Here is a 26489-nt window from a genome sequence, read left to right as displayed (position 1 = left end):
AGCCACCTTATCAAGTGAAACACAAACAGGCATTAGATTTCACATGAGTGTCCATCCACGACCAATAGACTGATCCTGCCCAGAAGGTCTGTCTTCAATCGTTTTGCTACTCTGAACTGACCAGCTATTTTAGCAAGCATTTAATGTACATGTATGTATGTACTAGCAGTTGCAGAAAGATATCTTGGAGAGAAAGTATTGCTAGTGTCTCATCAATTACAATGCTTCAAAAAAACAAAGTTGATACAGACCAGGCAATGAGTGGTACTCTGTTTACAAGATGTAACATGGATATCTTCATTGCCCACATGACTGAACTTGCAAAACATTAAAGTAGTGGAAATACAGTGTGCAGTTTTCTCGAACTATTCAAATATCAAAATTATTTATGTCCGTGTAGCAGATCACAAATTTAGATTGCGAATTCAACAGGGATGGAGTGCTGAAAAGTTTTGTATCCAAAGTGCAGCGAAATGTGCAAAGATTACTTTTAACATATATTTTTTGCTGTTTACAAGAAACTGTCCAATGAAGTGTTTTACCAGGCAAGATTGTCTGAGACAAGTTTTGTTTAATATAATGTGTGAAGCCTACACAAGTCATTCACACTGTATTCATACTGGTATGTTCAAACACAATTTGTAATCCAGAGGCAAGTGATAATTTATAGTCTTTCAGCTTTATCACACTGCCGTAGATGGGAAGCTAGTTGTTACTGTTGTCAACCAGATTGAGGGTTAATTCTACTGTGTGATGTTACATCATCAGTATTTTCTCTGCATGTTCACTGAAGGGGCAATTTCTGCCCCATTCATCAAAATTAGGGGGCAGACTTGACATTTGAGGGGCAGAAACAACAGCAATTTCACAGGTCACTACACTATGCCCTTGGGTCACCATCATATTGGGCCTATTTGCTTGCTGTGCGCAATTTTTGCACTTTCAGTAGCTTAGAAAGGGCAGAAAGTGGTTTGAAACGCGCAACATGTGCAATTGCACAGAAGACAGAAAACCCTGCATCATAGGCAACAATTGTGGAATACCACTGCTGGTATAAAGTCTCTGTGTACAATATCACAAGATCTCATTGTAAAGGGGGACATGGCATGTGTTTGTCTTATTTTAAGGGAGCTTACAGATTCCCACATTGCATACTTTGGTGAAATGCACTGAATATGCAGAAGAAGTTGAGCAAACTTTGCAATACAAATAAATTCACATATGTGTAAATGTCACTATAATGGTGTATGCAACCAGGGTATACCATAGGTTCTAAGTATTCAACATCAAAAATGTTTATTCGTCAACATCTGTTGGCTTCTTCATGTATCTACCGATATAAAGGCAACATAAGAGCTTAATTCCTGGAGTAATGGAAGTGTGTGCATAAACACCTTTAATGGCTGGATGAGGATTTCAATAAATACCGGTATCTGTAGTCTTTTATACAATGAATGGTACTGTAAAACTGCCATTTCAAATTCAAACCGATGCATGGGCGTAATAGACCTGAAAAGATTAACAGTTATGTCGATGAGTGTTCAGAAAACACACGCCAATCCTTTATTTAGATTACTACAAATGTGAAAGGTGATGCAGGGTTTAATTCAGCTAGAGGCTTAATACAGCTGTAATAAAGCATTTGAACATGGAGCGCAGCAACTGAGAACAATTTCTAAGCCCACCGTTTGATTACAGCACGATTACAAGAGTGCAGAAGAGAGCTCATTAAATGTCACTGACTCTACTCCATAGCAATTGCTTAAGAACAGTATTGTGCCAAAAGCAATAGATATACCGGTAAAAAACTACAGTGTCACCTTTTATACATGGTTGCAGGCACCAGAAGGTAAATGCATAATGCCTTTGTGAACAGTGAGTCCCGGCAGGATGGGAACTTTCATATTACTTGATATTGTCTATGAAAGGCTACCAGAATATGAAAGAAATAGGCTATATTAAGACTTATTTCTTATTTTCAATTTTAGGTGTAACAGGCAACAATTATCCTCAGAAAAGTCTTATAAAGCTAGCTGAAAAATGCTCTTTGTAGGTTTCAAGATGCTGACTTCTTATGTGCAATAAATCAACGATGCCCGTTGCCAATTTAGTTTTTCATACATCTGTCAAAGTGAATACCGTACATCTTGAATGCTAGTCACTCAATTTGCAATTTTTGCTACAATTTATAACAAGTTCATTTATCATAGATACATTTACCATAATTGAGCAACCACACTTGAATAGAACTTCAATAATTTCTTGGACAAGTCAACTTTCACAGTTCTGTTTAAAGAAATCATTGTAGCTGTGTTCAGTATTCCTTGAGTACAACAACCCTGATTTGGTTCGGCTTGGTTTGAATATTGGTAAAGCTTTATAAGAATACCTTGGCGATAGTCATCTTGAATTGGATAAGGCCAAAAAAAATAAATTGTGCTTTTCCCATAACATGATTTTTGAAATTAGGGTAGGTTAGGTCCGCAGGAATTTTTTTTCCAAAATATTTTTATTTTTAAATATGATTTTTTCAGGAGTTCAGGGCGGTCAAACACTGGCCACAACATTTCCAGAAAAATGTATCATACATTTAAAAGGAAAAAACATAAAAGACATCCTCGTTCAAGCAAAAATCAAATGCCAAGTAATGAACGCCTGATTTTTTGGCTTTTTCCTTCTTTTTTTTAACTTCCATGTTTATGTAGCTCTAAAAAGTTTAGGGTCGGCAGGTAAAAAATAAGGTAGGTCAGGTTATCGGAACAGCCACAACTTTTTTTGTTTGGCCTAACTGTTCGTTGTACCGTATTTTAAGGATTTCATTATATGTAAAAGATTCATATATCTAAAGATAAACAGGTATCTGGCTATCTGTCAATTATATGCTTTTATTAGCTAGACATGATAGATCATTTATAGTCAGAAGCATCTTCTCTTGCCAAAGTCTCTGGTTCGGGCAGCCTGATGCTCCCCGAAATCAGAACTTGGTGGAATGTATCGTTAGATCGTGTTTTTTAAAGTGCCACAGTACGGTTGTATGTGACCTGTAAATAGCAAATCAAGTAATTGCTGATGATTAGTCCTTCAGTTCCGAAGCTGATGTTCATAAGAGACCACAACGAATGTATTGCAAGTGTCTTATCTCAGCAATATCTGTAAAGAATTTGACTAACAGTCAGAAGAAAGCAGTAAGCTCAATTTTAAATGGCAGTGATTTTTGTTACAAGTATAGAACTGGAAGTGGCAAATCTTTGTGCTATCAATCACCATGTATCACCAGTCAAAACAAAAGAGTATTAGTTATATCCCCATTCACTAGTATTTTTATGCAGGAACAAGTTACAGGATTGTGTTGTAATTCCCTGTCTGCAATATACATTGGCAATTAAGGTAGTATGCGCTTCAAAAGTGAAAGACTTAAACTTTTGCTCAAACTTTCCTAAATGAAACTTCCAACCATTCCCTTACCAAATAAAGAATAAAAATCAACAGCCACTGTGCAAATTTAGGAACTAGACAAAACGAATTACCCACTATTTACCACTTTTTGAAATTCAAAATGGTGGCCATCCCTGTGTTATCTCTATGGAGAAAAATAAAATTTACAAATTTCAAAAAACTAAGCTGGTGAAAAGTTTTCTTACACCAAGAGCTTTAAAATAAACCCCCACAAGTGGTATATCAGAAAAGAATTGTAAAAGTTTGAGAGTCTGAATATCTGTCCCTGAGGCGCGATGTACCTTAAGAGTCTCAAAGGCAATGTGCTTTGTGCAATATGAACCTGTGCAAGTACCCAATACCAGCACTCATCTAATGATCTACAAATACTGAACAAAAATTTCCCTTTACCTACCTTTTCCTAGTTTTGAAACTTTTTCTAAGTGTCTAAACAAATCTTTGTGTTCCTTAATTCTTTCTTTATCCTCGGCGGCGATGGTATCAGAGCAGGCTGCCACCAGGGCTTTCAACTCCATGTCTGATATATTGTCACTTAACTTCTGCAAAAGTTCACTGTAATCATCAGCCATGATGTTGATGACAAAGAAGTTCCTCTCAATGCTGTGCTCTGTAACCAGATTACAAGAACATTAACAAAGACTTATAGTAAATTTTAACCTTACATAATCTTGAATGAAATTATTTTTGTTTTTTGACAGCATCAATTCTCAGAAAAAGCATACTGCAGCTTTAACAACTGCAAGATGACTGCGTACTACAACTTAAAGGTACTGCCTTATAATCTTCCCAGTGGCACTTCAAGAATGACCATAATCTTTAAGACAAAATTGAAGTGTGGAAGAAATGTTCCAAATACAATTGACATACATCAGCTTTTAGCAACAGTAAAAATGTCTATTGTTATATTTTTATAATATGATTATTGATGGAATGATTTCTGTTTGTCAAATAATCTTTTAGGTTGTTGACTTAAATATCAAAATAAACATTTTCTAACACATACAGGTACAGTGGGTTTAAAAGTTCTGTATTTACCATATTCAAACAATTCCATTAATCCTTAAGATATTTATGTACTTACAATGTATTGAACTTTAAAATTGATAACATTACATGAGAGAAGTCACACCATCTTGAGAGGTTATTACCCAATATCGCCTGTTCCTGTGTCGTATCAGCATGAGTGTCATTTGTGCTGCGTCAGACACGAGACGAAGTCGAGTGTCTGACGCAGCACAAATGACACGAATGCTGATACGACACAAGGAACAGGCGATATTGGGTAATAACCGATTTATCATATACCCATGCCCATATTTTTACTAATACAACGAAAAACCTTAAATTTTGAGGCTTTACTTTATTACGCCTTGCGCATAAATATCAGAATGTTTATGTGAACAGGCTTCATTCATTAAGTATACGACGAAGTAAACATCACGCGCGACATCGCTGCAAGTTGTCCATATCTCAATGAAACCCAAGCAGACAGACACCGGGATACAAAAATCGTAATACAGGAGGAACCTTTTAAGGTGCAATATGCTAATACAACTGTAATCGATCAAAAACTGTGCTCGGCTTTAAATCCATCCTGATTTCAATCGTCGTACGGCACGGAGCTCGCGCGGAGAGGAGACGCCATTTTGTTTATTTACCTTGAGAGTTGCCATGTCAACAGTCGTCGCGCGTGCGACATCCCTGTCACGCCACGCGCTCACTACCTGTTCGGGGGAGACCATGCACAGTGCCGGCGCCGTACGAACGGCAGAATGTTTGCTAGAACTTGACCCCCAAAATACCATGGGAAAACATTTCAAGACTCAACATGTTATTTCCATATTTTGCAACCAGAAATACCCGTGTTCCTCGAAGCCCTTCAAGTTTTTACGTCGGCGATATCGCTTCGCAGGCGGTGAGCGGCAGCCATTTTGTTGTTTACGTTGTTTACCAACAAACTGCTAATGTAGTTCGGGAAAACTCTAAAACTGATGACGTTCATCGTGCATATCTCGACGTTTACCGTGAAATATCACGACAGATATTTTACGGTGAACGTCACTAGGATGTAGCAATATGGGCATGGGTATATGATAAGGGATGCTAATAGCATAGATACTAAGTTCTAAACTTTAATGTTGTGTCTACGACATTCACAGTACATTCCAAATTTGCTCAATAGTGGGTGATCTTTTCTGACCCTAATACTTGATTCTGGAGGTCCATTCCACTGATTGCCTTTTGGAATCTGTAGAGACCTTAGATTACATACAATCAGGTATTCATTTGTGAAAGATGGGCAGAAGACATAGAAATGTCCGAATGCCTGGATGGTACTTGGCATTTTGTGCAGTCCACAGATTGCCATTCACTTATAAATATTCCGAGAGATAAAACTCTGATTTCTTGTAAATCACCGATAATCAAGAAAATTGACAAAGGAGGTTACAGACTATAACAAGCAAGCTTTGAAATTGGCCAGCATGTTTACCACATCCAATCTATGCCATGGTGAGCTTTGTTATTTCTTTTACCATAACGGTACGTGAAGAAAAATGAGGTGTTCTCCAATGTGAATATTGAAGTTGGAAATCTTTGATAGCTCACTTCAAGAGTTAAAAAAAACAATAGCAGCACAAGTTGTTTGACAGTGGTTGACTAAAAGACATTGAAAGCCCACTTTGCATAAAAAAAACCATTGAGTAAAGATACAGATTGGGGAAGTGAAATAGAAAATTATAGCTTTTAGTATGTATTTTGCTGAAGAATATTGATCAGATCTGAACACCAGCAATGGCCAAGCAATCACAGAGTTGCTGATGCTAGAAATCACGGCATTGACAACTGCAGTATAATTAATTGTCAGCTCTATTGTTAGCCAAACAACAACCTAACAATAAAGTACCGGTATATGTAAATTTTGTCCTTTAATTCTTGAAAAAATGAAGTATATAAATTCATCACAATGGCTTCAGAGTTCATAATTACTCTATTTGCCCATCATTGCTAGCAAATTCAAAACATAAACTGACGTATAACCGTGATTACGGGATTTTTCACAACAAGACAAAATAAACAAAATTCACTACTGATTAAAGTAATCAGACATTTCTAACAATGATCAAATCTAATTAAAATTCCAGGATTAACAAACAAGGCCTCTCAGTGGATGTATGTACGCCACAAAGACATGATAGATATAATATCATGACTGTTTGCCCGTACAGATTGATGGATCGGGGACCTGCAAATGGGATGATCATAAAGTTCCAGTATAAATGGGAAATATGCCTTGTGGGCAGATTGTGGACTCGTTTAAAAATCTTATTATAATGCCTTGGTGTTTTACTGTACTTATAATTCATGAGGAATTTGTTTTGAAACATACACAGAACGTTCAGTGCATACAAATTCATATGAAAATGAGCAATTTTATCGTTGTGTATAAAAGTCAAAAAGAGAGAGGCAGCCATTTTGAATTTTGGGGTAAATTTCAGGTAATTTGTTGAATGCTAATAAAAAATACAGTACTCTAGTTCTGACGCCTGATTTCTACTTTGGATGATGAAAGACAATACTTAAACTTTTCTTGTGCAATTTTAAGCATGGGCAGCTGTCTCAAAGTTTTATTTTCAAGTCGCGTTTACCGCTAAATCTTCATTCTGAAATGACTGCACTCCCTGGATGTTTGACATTTCAATTTGATTACTGAATATGCAATACAATCTCGCTTCAGCTCACATCAATACATCAATACCCAGTGCAGTTGCATGCTGTACATACTGAAGGAATGCTGCACAAACCGCCGTGTCCTCTCCTGGCAATCTATTTTTAATATTCTGTCTGAAATTCACACCTCCACTGGCACGCATTTCATCTCAAGAATTGATGACTTATCAATATTAACACCGATCTAACGCAAACTATGTATCACATAAATAGCTGGACAGGAATTAAGGAGCAACTGGAAACTTAAGTCTCGTCTGGACGGCAGATTCTTTCATCAGATCACTTTCTGCTTAATTTGACTACTATTAAGTGAGTCATGTGGTGAGGAAGGTTTTGGAATTCCATGAGCAATGTTCACCTATTCGAGGAGATGTTCCAAAACTTTGTTGAAAGTTTACAACTTTAAGTTTTGAGCGGATATGTGACTGTCTTTGGATGCTGTAAAAGGGTGAAATCACGTAACACGCTGTAAAAGGGTGAAATCACGTAACTGACTTCACCCTTTTACAGCGTGTTACTAACACGCTGTAAAAGGGTGAAGTCACGTAACACGCTGTAAAACTAAAAGGGTGAAATCATGTGGTAACACTTCGGAAAAGTTTCAGCTTTATAATGGATAACAATACTGTCAGATGTAAATTAGTGCACATAACCTCAAAGTGTACTGAGGTGAATTGGTTACACTGTGTACTAATGTAAATTAGATTCAAATTAGTTCACTGACCTCACAGTGTACCTGTACTAATGTAGATTAGTAAAATGCTGTCAAATGTACTAAATTAAATGTCAGTTAGTGCAATGTGATAAATTTTAAGACTGATGCTAACACCTGTGTCAATTGTATTTATTGTTTTTGATACCACATACGGTAATGTACTTCCTGCATGAATCCAAGGGTCATAGAAATTTGCCATTTCAATGGATTTTTAGGGATTCCCTTGAATATTACAAATTATAAGTCTTCAGGTTAATCTCAATCACAGCTACAAGATTCTTAATTTCAAGATTGTTACGTGCAGAGAAAACGAACAAAAGGGTGAACTCAGCAGTTAACGTTTAAACCAAATTTATTACGAAAATAAAACTAATTGCTAAGTCAGGGATAGAGTACAAGCTTTAAAAGTGTACAGACTACTTATCTCAGCTGGGACGGCAAAGCTCCAGTCTCAGAGTTGTAACAGTCAGTCGGATGAATGAACAGTCCTTTGGCTTGCAGGCTTGAAGCTGCACAAAGTCCACAGTATAAATCCAGCGTTGACAGTGAAGGTCTTGAAAAGTCTTGAGAATGACTACTGCTGGAGTTTAGTAACACACAAGAGACACGATCCCAAAAGTCTGACTGGAAGCTGTGCACGTCCCTTTTATAAAGGCATATAAGAACAATCTAGAACTTTTATTGACATGCTAATTACTGTTCTAAAATTATCTCCCTTACACAACTAATCAACTTTCCAGAACATTTCCAAACATGACTAATTGAATTCAAGGTTGTGAGGTCATCAAGGGCAGTGACCTTGAGAATGTTCTAGACTAATTGAACTCAGGTCATGATGAGTGTGGGGGAAATGACCTACATAACACACCCCCTCTTCAAAAAAAGAAAATTTTTCAAAGAAAAATCTTTCTTTTACAAATGTAATCTTGAAAAGGATTTAAGTACTCAAATTTTGTTTTACTCTAAAGTAAAATTTCTTGAAAGTGAACAACAATAAATTTCTTGAAAGTGAACAACAATAAACTCTAAATACGAGAGAGACAGTCTGCAATTAAATTGTCTCTGCCTTTGATATGTCTAATGTCAAGATTAAACTCCTGTAACATTAAACTCCATCTTAGCAATCTCTGATTTTTGCCTTTAATTTCTGCAGAAAAACAAGAGGGTTGTGATCAATATAAACCACTATTGGCTGATTTGAAGAAGTAACATAAACTTCAAAATGCTGTAAAGCTAATATCAAAGATAAACACTCTTTTTCAATTGTAGAGTAGTTTCTCTGGGATTTGTTAAATTTGCGTGAAAAATAGCAAACAGGATGATCTACACCATGACTATCCTCTTGCAATAAAACAGCACCAGCAGCCGTATCACTAGCATCCACAGCTAATTTGAATGGCAAAGTGAAATCTGGTGCAGACAACACTGGGGCACTTTGCAGTATGGCTTTAAGTGTGTCAAATGCCTGTTGGCATTGCTCTGACCAAACAAACTTTACTTTCTTTTTAAGTAAGTTAGTCAAAGGCTCAGTAATTGTGGAGAAATTTGGGACAGAATTTTCTGTAGTAACCAGCCATACCGAGAAAGCGCATCAGTTGTCGTTTGCAGTTTGGTATTGGAAAACTTGAAATGGCACTGATTTGGCATCAACAGGTTTTACCTCACCCTGTCCTACAGTATGTCCGAGGTAAGTCACCCTCGCCCAACCAAACTCAGATTTGGCAAGGTTGACAGTCAACATTGCTTTACTCAGTCTCTCAAAGAACTTCCGCATGAGCTTGATGTGTTCCTCCCAGGTGTCACTATACAGGACGACGTCGTCAACGTAAGCTGCACACCCGTCTAGCCCGGATATGACGTCGTTGATCATCCGTTGGAACGTTGCCGGAGAGTTCTTCATTCCGAATGGCATCACCTTGTACTGGAACAATCCGTCTGGTGTAACAAAGGCGGATATTTCACGAGCACGATCCGTCAGAGGGACTTGCCAAAATCCCTTCAGTAGGTCAAATTTTGTCACATACTTGGCTTTTCCCACTCGGTCGATGCAGTCATCAATCCTCGGGATTGGGAAAGTGTCTGTCTTTGTTAAAGTGTTGACCTTCCTAAAGTCCGTGCACATACGATAACTGTGGTCTGATTTGGGAACAAGTATGCACGGCGAACTCCAGTTACTTTTACTGGGTTCAATAAAGTCATTGTCCAGCAGGTATTTGACTTCTTCCTGGAGATATTTCGCTTTTGTTGGATTCAGTCTGTATGGATGTTGTTTACAGGCTTACTGTCCCCAACATCAACGTCGTGATAGATGACGTTTGTCCTCGTTGGAACATCTTGAAACAGGTGTTTATATTCATGGAGCAGTTCTTTCACCTGTTGTTGTTGTTCTGGCTGGAGGTGTGCCAACTTTGTAGACTCCAGCTTCTCCAGGATTTCTGAGTTCTGAAGCTTGACCGAGCCCAGCTTTGAGTTTAGAGTATTTTCACTCAAGTCAGTTTCAGTATCACTATCTTCATAATGGTTTGAACTGACTGCACTGACAGGCTGAGTTATAGTAGGATTATCCCTATCCAAATATGGCTTAAGCATATTTATGTGACATAGCTGTTTTTGTTTTCGCCTGTCAGGTGTTATTATGATGTAATTTAAATCACTCAATTTCTTATCAATTAGGTATGGCCCAAAGTAACGAGCATGGAGTGGTTTGCCAGGAATTGGAAGTAGAACAAGAACTTTTTGACCTGGTTCAAACTTCCGTTTTGAGGTGCTTTTATCATATTTGGTTTTCATTGACTGCTGAGATGACTCAAGATTTTCTCTGGCTAATTCACATGCTTTAGAGAGTTTCGTACGAAATCTGACACATATTGCAAAATATTCAGACAATCATCATCGTCTGATAGGATTTCTCTTTAACGAGCTTAAGTGGGCCACGGACTGTATGTCCAAATACAAGCTCAAATGGGCTAAAACCAAGAGACTCCTGAATTGACTCTCTAACAGCAAAGAGCAAAAAATGAATTCCTTCATCCCACTGCTTCTCTGTGTCAAAACAGTAGGTCCTAATCATGTTTTTCAAGTTTGATGAAATCGCTCAAGAGCACCCTGACTTTCTGGATGATAGGCGGATGACCTATACTGTTTAATGCCTAGCTGATCCATTACTTGTTGAAAAATACCAGACATAAAGTTGGAGCCTTGATCGGACTGGACACATTTAGGGAGGCCAAATAAAGTGAAAATTTGACTAAAGCTCTCACTATAGTCTTTGTCTTTATATTTCTCAGTGGTATGGCTTCGGGAACCGAGTTGATGTACACATTATTGTCAGCATGTACTCATTTCCTGATCTTGTTTTTGGTAGGGCCCAACACAGTCTATTAGAATCCTACTAAATGGTTCTTGAAACGCAGGAATTGGCTGTAAAGGGCCTTTGGAATGGTCTGATTCGGCTTTCCTACCATCTGACATGTGTGACAAGTTTTACAGAAATGTGTTACATCCTGCCTGAGATTAGGCCAATAAAAGTGACTGAGAATTTTATGATAAGTTTTCCTTACTCCCAAATGACCAGCCCAGGGCGTTTCATGGGCCAGGCGCAATATTTCAGCACGATAGGGCTTTGGAACCACGATTTGATGTTTTATAGCCCAGTCGTCATCAACCAAGACATCTGGAGGTCTCCATTTACGCATGAGAATACCAGATTTTGTATAATAGGAAACAGAGCTATCTGAAGTTTTACCTTCATCATCTACCCTGTCAAACAAAGACAAAATATCTGGGTCTTTGTGTTGTTCTGCAATGAGATTTGATCTAGAAAATGTCTGACTTTGGTCAGCAGTTTTACTGGAAGTTGCAAATCCACGAGGGATAACGGAATGATCCGTGTCAAACACCTGACTGAGAAAGGTGTCATTTAAGTCAACATCTGTGACATTATTTTTGAGAGTATTTTGATTCTCGGAAGTTTTCTTTGACATGGCTCGAGTAATAGCACATGAAGGAAATAAATCGGGTATCTCTTGTTCAATTGGCTCTGGATCCTGATCTAAACTAGGATTATCAGTCACAAGTGGATTAGTAATGACCTTGTCCCCAGCAAGGTCGTTTCCAGAAGAAGGTGAATCCCTTCAAAAGGCAAAAAAGGCCTAATACCTAAAGTCACAGGTCCAGAAACAAAGTCCGAAGACAAATAGACATTATGGAGAGGAACAGGAATGTAGTCATTGCAATCTACCCCCTTAATAAGAACTTTAGAACCTGAAAATGACTTTTCAGAAACGGCAGGGTATCTGCCAACAAAAGAGACTGGGAAGCCCCGGTACTCTTAAAATTTTGACAGGGGTAGCGGAAGAAAAATCACTAGAAAGTGATATAAAACCATTATGAATAAATGGCTCGAAAATACCCATAATGCTATCTTGAGAAGAATTGACCTTGACCTCATTAATTGGGGATAAGAGGGGTTTAACCTCAGAAAATGTGTTGCACACATTATTAGACTCTAATTGAGTTGATGAAGAAATAAAGCCGGTGGGCTTAGATCCACTTTGACCACTTTGACCTTCACGTTTTCTTTTCAATTTGAAACAATCTGACATTAAATGGCCGTCTTTCTTGCAATAATTACAAGAAAGTGTACCGAACTGTTTGTCAGAAGGAGATTGAGACTTGGGATCTGATGATGTGGGAGTGTTACTTGAACTCTGTGAACTGTTGTCATTTGATTTTCTACTGTCCTTTGAAAAATTCTTGGATGAAAAGGAGGAGTTAAATTTACCTGCATTGTTTCTGTATGAAAGGACTGGGATGGTTTGCTGAGAAATGAAGATTTGTGGGTCAATGAATAATCATCGGCCAAACGTGCAGCAACCTCTAATGTATCTGCCTTTGTTCATTGATAAACGTCTTGATGTCACTCCGAATGCACCTTTTAAATTCCTCAATCAAAACAAGTTGTCGTAATTTGTCATAATTCTGACTGACCTTTTCAGAAGAACACCAACGATCAAACAGTTGTTCTTTTGTTCGAGCAAATTCAACATAAGTTTGATCTTTCACCTTCTCACAATCCCTAAATTTCTGACGGTAAGCTTCAGGCACCAACTCATAACCCTTGAGAATTAATTCCTTCACAGAATCATAATCTGAAGCCTGCTCTACTGACAACTGAATGTAAATTTCTCTGGCTTTACCCACCAAAGCACTCTGCAAAAGCATAGACCAGGACTCCTTAGGCCAATTCAGACTCTGAGCAATTTTCTCAAAATGGAGGAAATATTTATCAACATCCTTTTCTTGGAAAGGGGGAACTAACCTGAAATGCTTAGTGATGTCAAACTTGTCTGAAGGGAAGAATTTTCCTGACTGTCCAAGCTCTAACGTTTATTTCTACCTGTAATCGCTGTTCTTCTAATCGCAATTCTTTTTCTCTCTGTCTTTCTTCCATTTCTAATCTTTCTGCCTTTCTTTTTCTTTCTGTCTTTCTTCCATTTCTAACTGCATTCGTATTTTTTCTTTTTCTAATGCCTGTCTCTCTTTTTCCATTTGTAATTCTTTTCTTTCTGTCTTTCTTCCATTTGTAATTCTAGTTTCTTAATCTCCAAATTTGTCTGCAATTCTAATTCTAATTTTCTGAGTTCAGAGGAAGACTCAGGCTCATAATCTTTTAAGGCAGACTCCTCAAAATGGCCAGAATTAACTAAATGTTTTGCAATCTTGAACTGTATTTCTCGCTTGCGCATAGATCTTTTGACATCTACTTTAAGGAAATTTGCCAGTGCTATGAGGTTGTCTTTTCTGAGGAATAAATGTGTCCTGATCAAGGTCATCCATAAATTCGTCTGGCTTGAATTCCGCCATGATTGAATTTTGCTGAGTTCACAGTATACAGTAGTTTTTGAAAAGGCTGTCAAAATGTTGTCAAACGGCTCAAAATATTCGTCTCCCGGACGAGCCCCCAATTTGTTACGTGCAGAGAAAACGAACAAAAGGGTGAACTCAGCAGTTAACGTTTAAACAAATTTATTACGAAAATAAAACTAATTGCTAAGTCAGGGATAGAGTACAAGCTTTAAAAGTGTACAGACTACTTATCTCAGCTGGGACGGCAAAGCTCCAGTCTCAGAGTTGTAACAGTCAGTCGGATGAATGAACAGTCCTTTGGCTTGCAGGCTTGAAGCTGCACAAAGTCCACAGTATAAATCCAGCGTTGACAGTGAAGGTCTTGAAAAGTCTTGAGAATGACTACTGCTGGAGTTTAGTAACACACAAGAGACACGATCCCAAAAGTCTGACTGGAAGCTGTGCACGTCCCTTTTATAAAGGCATATAAGAACAATCTAGAACTTTTATTGACATGCTAATTACTGTTCTAAAATTATCTCCCTTACACAACTAATCAACTTTCCAGAACATTCCAAACATGACTAATTGAATTCAAGGTTGTGAGGTCATCAAGGGCAGTGACCTTGAGAATGTTCTAGACTAATTGAACTCAGGTCATGATGAGTGTGGGGGAAATGACCTACATAACAAGATGCACTTAAAAGTGCATGCCATATCTGAACACGTGGTATCATGAACAAGGCTTCAGTGTTAAATACGATGTTCCAGGGATCTCTAAATAATGCCCGCAGGATTGAACACGATACCATGAGAACTTTATTAGCTGGTATCCATGTCGTTGGTCTGGTTTCAAATTACTTAGTGTAATTTCTGTTATATTCTATCATGAATTTGCAAGGTCAAAATATGAAATTTTATCGCCTCTCTGATAATTACCATGAGTAACTATCAGGTTTTGTTGTAAATATCACATACCTCGAGGGGATATTATTATCTACAAGATTAGTCTAAATGAATTTCTTTCTAATTTAACATATGGCATAAGCGTTCATCTATTTTATATATGCAGCTATTATTTCATTTGAGGAGGATTATTGGTAGGATAAGTTTCACAAGGCGCCTGCAGGTATCATATTGCTTTTCCTTTTACCTATATTTCACAATTGAGTTCAAAAGCAAGCGTGCTCCAGTTTTGATGAACCTGTTGTCATGGCAACAGATACTTCTAACAAATTACATTTGATTTTAAAAGTCAACTGTTGACAGCATTTTAGTAGTAAGTTAAATGGATTGTTTTCATACATTAACTAACATTTATTGTTTGTCATTTAGAAATTGAACTTATTTGTAATACTTTTGGTAATGTCACAGGCACAAAACAAAAACTGGACAAAATTAGGCCATTTAAAGAAAATTCTTTGTTTGCCATCCTTTGAGTTTTGAAAAACGTACCAGCCAGCCAGGGAAAAAAAACAAACACAGACAAAAAACACAAGTGTATTACCATAAGCTCATTTTTTATCTTGTTTCTTTCGGAAAAATGATATTTTTTTTGTAAGAGTGTTAACATTGTGTTTGTTTTCTTAATTTTCTCTGAAACCTACCACCACATAGACAGCAGACAAAAAATGTTATTTAAAGCGCCTTACCGTAAACTTGGTGGTGAAAACAGAGTTAAAATACCCAATGGACAGGAGAGTCTATGTTCTGTGAAATCTGATGCTGCTACTAACACATTTCAACCTTGCAGACAGACCTAAGTTGATAAATACCCATTCACAATTCAAGAACATTCATCATCTAAAGATGTGACAACTGATCTCTTCAGATCAGTTTAAAAACTATATTTAGGCTTTTAATTGCAAGAAATGTAATTGCAATGTCTAGACTATTCTTGCTTTAAAGTCCTGTGGTCGAATGTACTTAAAAAGGTTAACATACTTTAGAGGTGAAATTGTCACAGTTCTGCCAAACCTCAATTCTGGCCTTTTTAGAAAGTTTTTTTTTTTTTTCAGGTATCTCTCCTGATAACTAAATTCCTCATTTCATCCAAAAGTAGACTTAATAAAACCATATTTTCATCTTATTTGTGTGTGTTGCTTTGCCATTTCAAAATCTTTTGGACTTTTTCAAAAATTCTGGAGTGGCAATACCATAATGTTCCATAAAAATAATATATCACCTGTGATATTTCATTCACATCTACTGGTACTCACAAACTGTACGTGAGAAAATCAAAATCAAATTGATTTATTCATCGTCTTTTTCATTCAACTGGCAGTTATTGTTTCAACTGGATATCTAAATTGATACCAATTATAAGGAGATGTGGCATTATGTAAGGGCTCAGAAAAACCCATGCTTCAAGTGTAGCGGGAAAATCCCTTTTCTAATGGATGAAGCAACAATTACCAACATGACTGACTTTACTGTGATTTATTAAGAAAATTCATCCTGCCCAGACGGTATATACTAATTACCCATCTAACCAATATGATATTGAGATGATTCAGTAACAGCAACAAAGCAGCATTTTTGTTAAAAGGGGTTAGCTTGCTAATGTTATTACTACTATTGTGGTATTAATGCCTTGTGATCAATTTATCAAAAATATTGTCTTTGCACATGATAGATGGCTCTGCAGAGTCAACTTTATAGTCTCAGGGAGGCCCAGCCAAGTTGTGATGCACGCCACCTTTCACTGATGGAAAATGACAAAAGTTGTGGAAACACACAGACTACAGATAATGGTGGGTAATAGGCAGGTGCAGAATTTTCACAGAAAAACATCTGAAAATAGCCAACGGCTTTTATGTTATTTTTCCTCTTAAGATTTCCAACTTGCAATGAACCAGAACTTCAATCAATAAAATAGCTATGGTAGACCAGCAAAACTGTAAACCCGATGCTTTGTAGAGACATGACTATAAAATTCCCATCCAATGAAAAATACACACTGCTGATGCTACAGGCTATGATGATTCTATAGAATATGGTCTGTTACAGAAGTAAAATTTATGGGTACCCTGTACTGCCAGGAGATATAGCCTGCCAGAGGACATCCACCTACCCATTGCATTAATCATCTTTGGTGAGGATAACTTCCATTGCTGATAAAAACCAAACTGCTTGGGTCATCATTTTTTCAGTCTGACAACTTTACTGGGCCTGATTTTTTACCCTCAGCTGTTTCACCACCATGGCCAGAAAGCCATTGCAGCTATTGATGGTGATAATCATCATGGACCTGTTCATAGGGATTGGATTGACCATACAGCTTAAAATGTTTACCGGGGAATATGACTATCCATTGAAATATTTGTCAACATGTCATTCCTATAGTACATATCCAGCAACACTAACTACCGGTATGTGAATCCTCGCATTCTCCTAAAAATCTCCTTCTGTAATCAATATTTTGCCGATATTGACATGAATATAACCACCAAGGTCACTGCACCATCGATTTGACTAAATTACTGATTTTTGCATAAAAGTCTTCAATACCTCATAAGACTTTTATCTTGTATTTCTAAAGGGAAAAAAGTGCAGTTTAAACCTTATATCTGGCACTTTTATATTTTTGTGCCTGTGAGTCATACTGTTCAGTACCTACAAAAAAAGTTATATAATGATAATTACAATTGTCTTTACACTTACAATATCTGTAATTTTTTTAACTCTTTATATTCTAACAATAAATGTTTCGGATAACGCTATAGATATGTTACGTATAACAAATGTTTTCTCACAAGTGAATGCTGTAGATTATGTATGTTTTCAGTAGCAGATGTCGTGTATGCCAAAATAATGGCATTGATTACAGCTAGCCCTCACTGTGAAAAATTAAAAATTAGCCTACGGCATCTGGAAAGTTGAATGTGGTGTGTTCCATCTATATGTATATGTCCTGTCTGTATATCCTGTCACGGCAGAAGACCGACACTTTCATGTCATAGAATAGATATACCCTGTATTGCTTTTTTATATGATGATTGGTACTAGCGAGCTACCTTTCCCAGTGCCTCGGCTCCATTTCAATTTGGTTATCTTTCCATCAGTCAAAACAACAATGAAATGTTTGTTTCTCATCCTATCGCTCTGTCTCTTACAAAAATAACGGAGTGATGTTTTTGTATTTTTATTTCATTTGAGCTCAGGATCCAAAGGATTCAGACCCAAGCACAACAGGAACTTTGCGGTAATCCTGAAACGTACTAAGATGCTCCCTACTGTAAACAGTTATAAATCTCCACCACAGTGTTTATTATTGTTTTGGAAAAGTTCCTGTATGACAAGATCAGCGATTCTGATGGCAAACGTGACAAAATGATTGATAAACATAGTCAAGTCTACATCCATGCAAGCATGCATGAGAAACAAAGTTGTTAACATTCTTTGGCCTAAAGAGCCACAGTAAATTCTCTGAGAGTTACAGTTTGCCTGTTGGAAATGAAAGAGTTGTACCAAACTTTGATGAAGGGTAGAGATTTCTCACCTGAAAAGTCTTCTGACAAATTGATAAGGAGTGCTTTTGCTTAGATTTTTAATAAACAGTATTTTTGTGGCCCTCATACTTTAATTATAACCCTTCTGAAAAAATCTGAGAATACCATTAAAATCGTTCAATTCCAATCCCAGGAAAAATATTTTCTTTAATTTTCCATTTTAAATTTCTATTCACCTTAATTCTTCGCAAAAAGGCCGGTGAGATTTTCATTCCCTGTACCAGGTATTGAGAGGGGAATTCAATAATTTGTACCACAGTTCATTGTACCGAGCATATCGTCAGATGTTTACACCACATCAGCAAGGTATTGATCTTAGCATTGAGTGAATTCCCTGGCAAGTCATCAATAAATACACCTACTAGGATATGCGGATTACCGTATTCTGACCTAAAACTGAGTACGAGGAAGGCGCCATTCCAATCCGTTCATTCCGTCATGATCTACAACCCAATATTGAAAATCAGAACCACGGTACGTTACATATAGTTTGATATAGTCAGTATAGCCTACAGTGGCAGGGATGGGAAGGTTATCCCCTTCTTACCACAATGGTTCAGTCCAAACCCTCCTAAAAAGCCCATTACTATCAATGGTGAATGTGGACCTGTTTACAGACAATTGGGGAGAACAGACTACCAGAACACAACAATGACATCCCTGTGTCAAAATTATGTAAAAATCATAGCACTGCATGATGGGATGTCATAAAGTTTATGTCCAGTTATCTTGGAAACAACATCATGATGTCATTTCAGTCTCTTGTAACAGAAGTTCCTGCTACAAACAAATCAATGGCACATTAAAATGTTCAAATGTTTCAATAATTTAAACAATATTTAAGCAGTTTTTCTGTATCAGTATTTTGAACACCACATTCTGTCAAGTTGGCAAAGTACACAAGAGGGGTCTAGAATTCGTCACTGGTCAAAATTTGTTCACAGTGATTCAGATTTCTGAAATACTAGTAAGTATGTGATTTGCCAATTTTTTTTTTCTAGTAGTCCTGAAATTTTTTACATTTCAGACAAATGGCCAAAATTTGACAAGAAATCACTCATGATTTGCTTTGAGGGCCAATACTTGAAACTTTTTGCTGGTACAATACTTATTAGTTTAACAGAACACATGCCAATACCATTCATGTCAATTTCAAAATGTGGCTCATGTGAAATTGACAAACACACAGGGAAATCATGTACAATTACTGGTAGTCCCAGCATTGCATCTTTTATTACAGTCCATCTATAGAAACGTGTTTCACGATTTTCAAGTCATTTACAAATAAGGTTTTACATAATCTTTCGATTTAAAATATACATTTTTGAAAAAAAAATGTTTCTTTCAGACAAATCACTGAAGTTTAGCTGCAGTGTTGGAAAATCGATAACAATGTTTCTAAATGAATGCCATGAATGCAAATCTGTTTTTTTACAAACATAGACTGAGAGTACTGTGTTCTTTGAAGCCAGGCTTTTTCGATTTCTTTTTAATCACACTACAGTAAAACTTTTGTTTCAATGTAGGATTTATTTTGCATTGCTGAAGCTGATTAAAATGATGATGAAATTACTCAAATTGAAAGGTTTGAATGGAAGAAAATTAATGCAGTAAACTGTTGCTATGGGCTTGTCTTCATTGCCATGGCAACAAATATATCATGGCAACAACTGCCTTAGTAACCCTATTCAGTGTATTCACCAGGGTGTAATTTGAGAGGATAAGATTCTGTGCAGATTAAGTGTTTGAGTCAGCTCCATGATGGCACAGAGGTTTGATGGATAGTTACTCTGAACTGATATTACAACAACATTGATGCCTAACTTAAAGGTATACAGTCACTTGTAATCTAAATATGTCCATATATGGTCAAAGGGGCGTTCCTTGGTATTCAAAAAGGCCCATGTGAGGGCGCTATTTTTAAAAAGAGGCCACCCGCTTAAAATCTTTTATTGGTTAGATTTTCTCTTTCCATGGTAACTGTGGCAAAATTGGAACAAGTGACAGTATACCCTTAAAGGTGTGACTTTCACTTTGTTACAATTAACAGAAATGTGTCGTCAACTACAATATTACAGTCACCTGTGGAAGTACATAATTTAACCTGTTCACCCAAATTGCATGTGAATGGATCAAAAATTAACACTGATAATGACTAGTTTGGGCCGAACCATGATGCTTGAAGGGTAATGAGGACATAACTGTGTTGACTTAGGAAGATTATTTAAAGCATTCAATGTGCATTTCAAAACTTAAACTTATCAGGTCTTGTATTTATCAGATGGGCAACACTCAGTGGCCAGAAACAACTGTCAATTTATTAATTTGTGATGTAAGGGTGTGCAAATGGCTTTGAAACCTTAAACGGGTAATATTTGCTTTTACGAGCAAGGTAAATATAATTTTTTCAAATGATGATACAGGTAGGACAGACAAATAACTTTTTCACAGCAGCTTAGGGAGTACAGGAAGTCTTTGAAGAAAAGGAAATTTGGGCTCCTTATCCTTGTACCTTGGGATATACAATAGCTAATATATGGGTGTATCTTCCTCACCCTCCAGCAAGATTTTCACTTCTTTTCATTCAGCTTGTAAAGAAAATTGCACAATGCCATCTTAAAAGTTGGGAATTATTAGGCACTGTACAGTGGTGAGACTAGTAATGCTTTGTTTTATCATCATGTCCAACAACTAAAGGTGCACCATTTGTTAACATTAGTGGCATCATCTGTAAAAAGTGTAAAAAGTCACACATTTATCTACGGCATCTTTAACACCTTTGACGACATTTCGATGGCTTTCATGAGGACGGGTGTTTTGTATGCCAGAGTTTCTATCTGTTCATCATTGTTTTGCCGACTTCACTTGTCAGACAGCCTGTAAAGCCTTGGAAAAAATTCATGCACAATCACGCTTTCACAAAATTTGATTATGAAACTGACAGGCAAACATTTGCAATTACGTATCGAGTGTTGGATGTGAGACAAGCTGACTCATCTTGGCAGTGAGTAAGCCAATTTCTGCTTCAAACAAACGGGTCACTGACTCAGAGTTGTCTGGAATTACAACTAAAAATGTAGCAATTAATATGTGATATGCTTGGCAGACATGTCAAGAATTGGGATTGCCCGGAGCAGATCACGAAGGTAGAAGGCTATCTGAAAACTACCTGATGTGGTTTATGTTGAAAGTATCTATGGTGGTCTATAGATAAGTCTCACATTGCCTTAAAGGGATCAAGGAAACGTGCCAGACACCTTAAGTCATAATTTAAGGTGGTAAAAGGCCTTCAAATTGAAACTTAGATTGAAAGATTTACACTTTTGCTCCAACTTCTGTAAGGAAACTTTTGATTTGAAATCATGAACAGAAATCAGGCTCATGGCCTGGCAGTTTTGTGATCGGGCTTATGTACCGGTAGTTTTTATGGCTAAGCTTGTGTCTATGACTGGGCTAGAAGTGGTTCAAGCTTATAAATCAGGTACGTAGGCTCATGGCTTTGGCTGTAATAGGTATGTGCAAATGTTACAGCCCAGGTTCTTTACACTGACTATTTTCAATTTTTTCAATTAAGATTTCAAGTAGCGTTTACACGTGCGTATCCTGAGATAAAGATGCATTAGACAAAAGAAAGTATTAGTTTTATTTTGAGTTCACACGCATAGGTTTCTCAGAGTTTTCTGGGAAAACAAAAGCAGAATTTTCTTGCAGAATTTTCAAAGGCTGATGATATTATGTCACGAAACAAAGCCCTGACATTTTCATTGCAGCAAAAAATACTTCCTCTCAACTGTCATATTGCAACCATTGAGCTACGTTGTGACCGAAGACGGCATTCTCCAGAAACATATCGTTACAGGAATGAGCATGTTGTATGAGAAAACTGTCAATTGACAGAAACTGATATTGTTTTCAATTTTTGTGTTTTTTGACTGCTTACCTGCCTAAACTGTTCTTTTGAGAGGATGAAAAACAAAGACTGACTTACTTTGCCCTTAATCAATGGAAAACCTTCACACTTAATTTGGATCACACACTATTCTCAACTTAAAATATCTTCTGAGGAGTTACGATAAACTGGATTATCAGGAGATCTGTTCCAAGTAGACGATAAAGTCACGCGTGGAAAAACGACAGCTCTCTATCCACTCTCCGTTTTATGGTTCCTTGGAGACATATATGTCTGCCCTTTACCCTTTAGCTTCATGATAAAATTGCCTACCGCTAAATTGTGTAACAAATGGTTCTGCAGTTCATTCAAATGTCACATTAATGTACGGATCCACTGTTGTCATGGTGAAATTTAACTCATCTCTCATGATCTGAAATTCCACTTTCAAACAATGCAGCCAGAATGTTGACTTGTTTAAGAATCTGCTACCATGCCAGTAGTTGTGGGATCTATTGCTTTAATTATTACAGGTTTAGCAACTGAACATTTAGTCTTAGAATCACTAATAAACATGCTTAAACTAAATACACAAATAAATAAAAAGTACAAAATATATAAGTAAATAAATAAATAAATAAACTTTGATATTATTAGTTTTTGTCTTGTTGTTGTTGTGAAATGAAACTCAAAAAATATGAGAATATGTGTACAATTCTGCTGTATTGTGAACAAACATGTGCTTACAGCTGACCTTTATAAATATGACTTTATCAGACCCACAAAGTGTATTGTCTTACCAGTCTTTAAAGCAAACCAGTTGAGTATTGGACACTTATCAGGCCAATAATATGTATTGTCTTATCAGCCTTTAAAACAAACCAGTTGAGTATTGGACACTTATCAGGCCAATAATATGTATTGTCTTATCAGCCTTAAAACAAACCAGTTGAGTATTGGACACTTATCAGGCCAATAATATGTATTGTCTTATCAGCCTTTAAAACAAACCTTGATTATTGGACACTTAACGCCCCATTATACCCTTTATGTATTGTCTTATCAGCCTGTAAAACAAAGTTTCCCTATCAGTGATTATTGTTGAATTCTGATAACAGGCACTTTGGAAATGCAAACTAAGAAAGGTTTCTGACAAGATTATCCTAAATGGAATTGATCCGTGTAATTAAAATGTCAAGTAAGAGGTCAAATCCTGAAAAATACCAGAAGGAGATCAATGTGAAAAGATATTCACATAGAACAGTTCGTGAATGTTGGCCTTTACTTGTACATACATGTATCTGGGAGAATACTGAAAGTAAATATAGAGACAATATTCTCTTCAGGGCATGAATTTGAACACTTTATACATGTATTGAAGGACACATCGGTATTGAACAAAGGAACTGATCCAATGTGGGATAGGATTACTGTACACGGTGAACAGCTGTCACAACATAATGTTCTTTCCTTGTCAGTTTCCTCAAAATTTGTGTGCGGTAAAGTTGGAAACAAAATCTACCATCTGAGTTTAATATGCTCATGTAACCCTCACTACTGTGTAAACTGGTCCAAGATTGCCATCAAATGCGATAGGTTTGGACGAAACCATGGTTGTGAAAAGGTGAGATTTTACATCACTGGAGTTCATTAAAAATAATGCTGAACTTATCCATTTTTGTCCCTATTAAGTGTTGAAATACATATAATATTGGCTTTGCAACCACAATGCATTATGGACTTGCAGTATACCGGTATAATCATTCAGACTCTCAAGTTTTTAAAATACTTTTGTGGTCTACCATTAATGGGGGTTCAACATTTTGAAGCTTTTGAAGTCAGTAAATTTTTCACTTTCTCAGTTTTGTAAAAATGGAAAAAAATCTGATTTTCCCCATAGAGTTAACACAGGGATGGCAGCCATTTTGGATTTGAAATATTAGAAGTATTCCGGTATGTTTATGTAATTTGTTTCTCTGATACCAAAATTTGTACTGCGACCTCCAATTTTATTCTTGATTTGGTAAGTGTGTGGCTGAAAGTTTCTTCAAGGAAAGTTTAAGAAAAAGTAAATTATCTTCCAGTTCGAGGTGCCTACTGCCCTAATTATAGAAAGCTTAAATTGTTATCCTAGTTGACTCAGCCCTATTTTTTTCACAATCATGATTAAAAATCAGGGTCAAACATGTTGAATTTCTCTGACTAAACACGCAATTGATTTGAAATTTACTGATACTGGATATACAGATCTAGAGGCGGCAATTCTCTGTGTCAAGTATGAAGGATGAAACTTGACTTTGCAAGTTTGAAAAAAAGACAGTAAAAACATAATTTCTGCAATGGAGCAGACCAGCAAAGAATTAATTATAGTCCATGTAAGATACTGACAGTCTTTTGGAGGCACATTCTGACTTGGAGACAACCAAGACAATGATATATCTATACATTAGGCATGAGGATAAACCTCACTTTTCATCCATCGCTAGCAGTCTAATGGTGAGAACTTCCACTGTAAACTGCAAATATAGTACAATTGATGGTGACTGTTGGCAAGACGACCACTTAATTGTCGGCAAGGAAAAGCAGTGATAAATCTAAGCTGGAATAAAGTTTTGTTTCAGTATTGAAGCAATTTTCAGAGGAAACTGACTGAGGTATTTGTTAAATTCAGATACGTAACGCCTTATAGCTATTTCCTACCCTATATTGTTATGAACGCAGCTAATGATACCATCTATACAGCAAGGGTTTTACAACGAACAGAATGTAGGCATTCATTAACCCTCTGAGTCTGAGTGCTGTAATTTTTCCCACCAAATTTTAGCGCAACATTTTACTCATTTTATGAATTTTTCTGTGTGTTTTTTGATAATTTTCGACCAAATGGACATCACATTTCATGGGCTATCCTTTTTTTTTTATCAAAGTTTTGGCAAAACTCTGAAAAAACTGACTTGGGTACATGTATATTTTATGAAGGTGACTAAAATTGACTTTGGCACTCAAACAAGGGGGTTATATAATCAAACTTTCACTACTAAATTTTTATACACTTCCCTGTACTTCCCTGTATCATCTTTGGCAACTTGGCTGAGTATTAGTTGAATATACAAGAAGAAAATACGGCCAACAAAAATTGATCCTTACTTCAAATACTAATCTGTCCACACCAAGCTAGTGTAGAAGAACATTTGCAATTACCGGTATTTGCAACAGGAGAGAGACAAATTCTTGAAGGCATATGCTGAAGACATACAGGTGAGCTTGTTCCCATTGAAACATTGCAGCATTGTTCTTAGCAAAACTATACATCTCACAGTCAGGTAAGCACAATCCCACAAACGGCTATTGACAATCCATACATGATCCTGGTATGCACATAGAAACTGACCAGAAAAATATATACATTACATCACACTGACATTACCTGTAAAGGCCAGATTGGAAGATGTAGATGAGCACACACACACACACTGATATCCTGTCTTTCACACAGTACTCACAAAGTGCCACTTTTTGATGTTCTGCTTTTAATAATTTATACCCGACAGAATAAATTTCACATTAATTCACAGCCACCCAGCAAGTACCTAAATCAGTATAAAGTGGGACGCTCAAATGACTAATACGATTACAATATGACACCCATGCTGTCAATTGTTAATGACCATCTACCGTTTCCAAGGTTGACTGATTCACTGGCTTATCAGCCTATTTGGCCGAGCAGTCTCTGGAGAGATCCGAACATATTCCACTGACAGCCCTCAGCCAGCAGTTACTCATACTATAATTCAACCAATGAATTAGGTGACAGTGTCATCAGGTGACATCAATCACATGATCCTACATCCAATGGGGCCACAGCATCGAGCGTACTGGTGTTGTACCGGTATGGTGCTATGTCACACTTCCAACAAGTGTCAGGTTGGCAGGAGCCACGGGGCAAATCCTAGCCTGAGCAGGATGTACTAGGTTTGAGTCTTTGGTGGCAGTAATCGTAAAGACTTTAAAGTTTTATTAAAATCATATCCCTACTGAGATCTGTAGTCCTAAAACACAAGAGACACAGTGTTTCCTCCAGAATATGCAATTGAGTGAATCTCCCGTTTACAGAAAATCACCGCTCAAATAAAACACAACTGTGCACCATGTCCCCCCTCTACCATACAATGAGATCTTGGTATACACAGAGTATTAACCCTTTGAGCACTAAAGTCAATTTTTGTCGCCTACATCAAAATATACACCAGTCAACTTTTTTCTAATTTTTGCTAAAATTTTGATAAAAATCTGAAGCCAATAAAATGTGATGTTCATTTGATCCAAAATTGTCAAAAAAATT

The 26489-nt window shown here is 36.9% G+C and overlaps 2 protein-coding genes across 2 annotated transcripts in view; one reads left to right on the top strand and one right to left on the bottom strand.

The window, feature by feature from the left end:
* Window positions 1-26489, top strand: part of LOC139129573 (hormone-sensitive lipase-like) — a 377850-nt gene that overhangs the window by 50533 nt on the left and 300828 nt on the right. The window lies entirely within an intron of this gene.
* The window catches only part of LOC139129576 (astrocytic phosphoprotein PEA-15-like), an 82432-nt gene that overhangs the window by 24193 nt on the left and 31750 nt on the right, over window positions 1-26489 (bottom strand). The window contains exon 2 of the mRNA XM_070695220.1: window positions 3851-4063. Within this exon, the coding sequence (XP_070551321.1) occupies window positions 3851-4025 (175 nt within the window). The 5' untranslated portion in view covers window positions 4026-4063. The remainder of the gene's footprint in view (window positions 1-3850; window positions 4064-26489) is intronic.

Source organism: Ptychodera flava, chromosome 3, assembly GCF_041260155.1.
Source record: "Ptychodera flava strain L36383 chromosome 3, AS_Pfla_20210202, whole genome shotgun sequence".
In the NCBI taxonomy this organism is placed as follows: Eukaryota; Metazoa; Hemichordata; class Enteropneusta; family Ptychoderidae; genus Ptychodera; species Ptychodera flava.
Note: the sequence above shows the minus strand (reverse complement) of the source record. Positions and strands in the feature narration are given on the sequence as shown.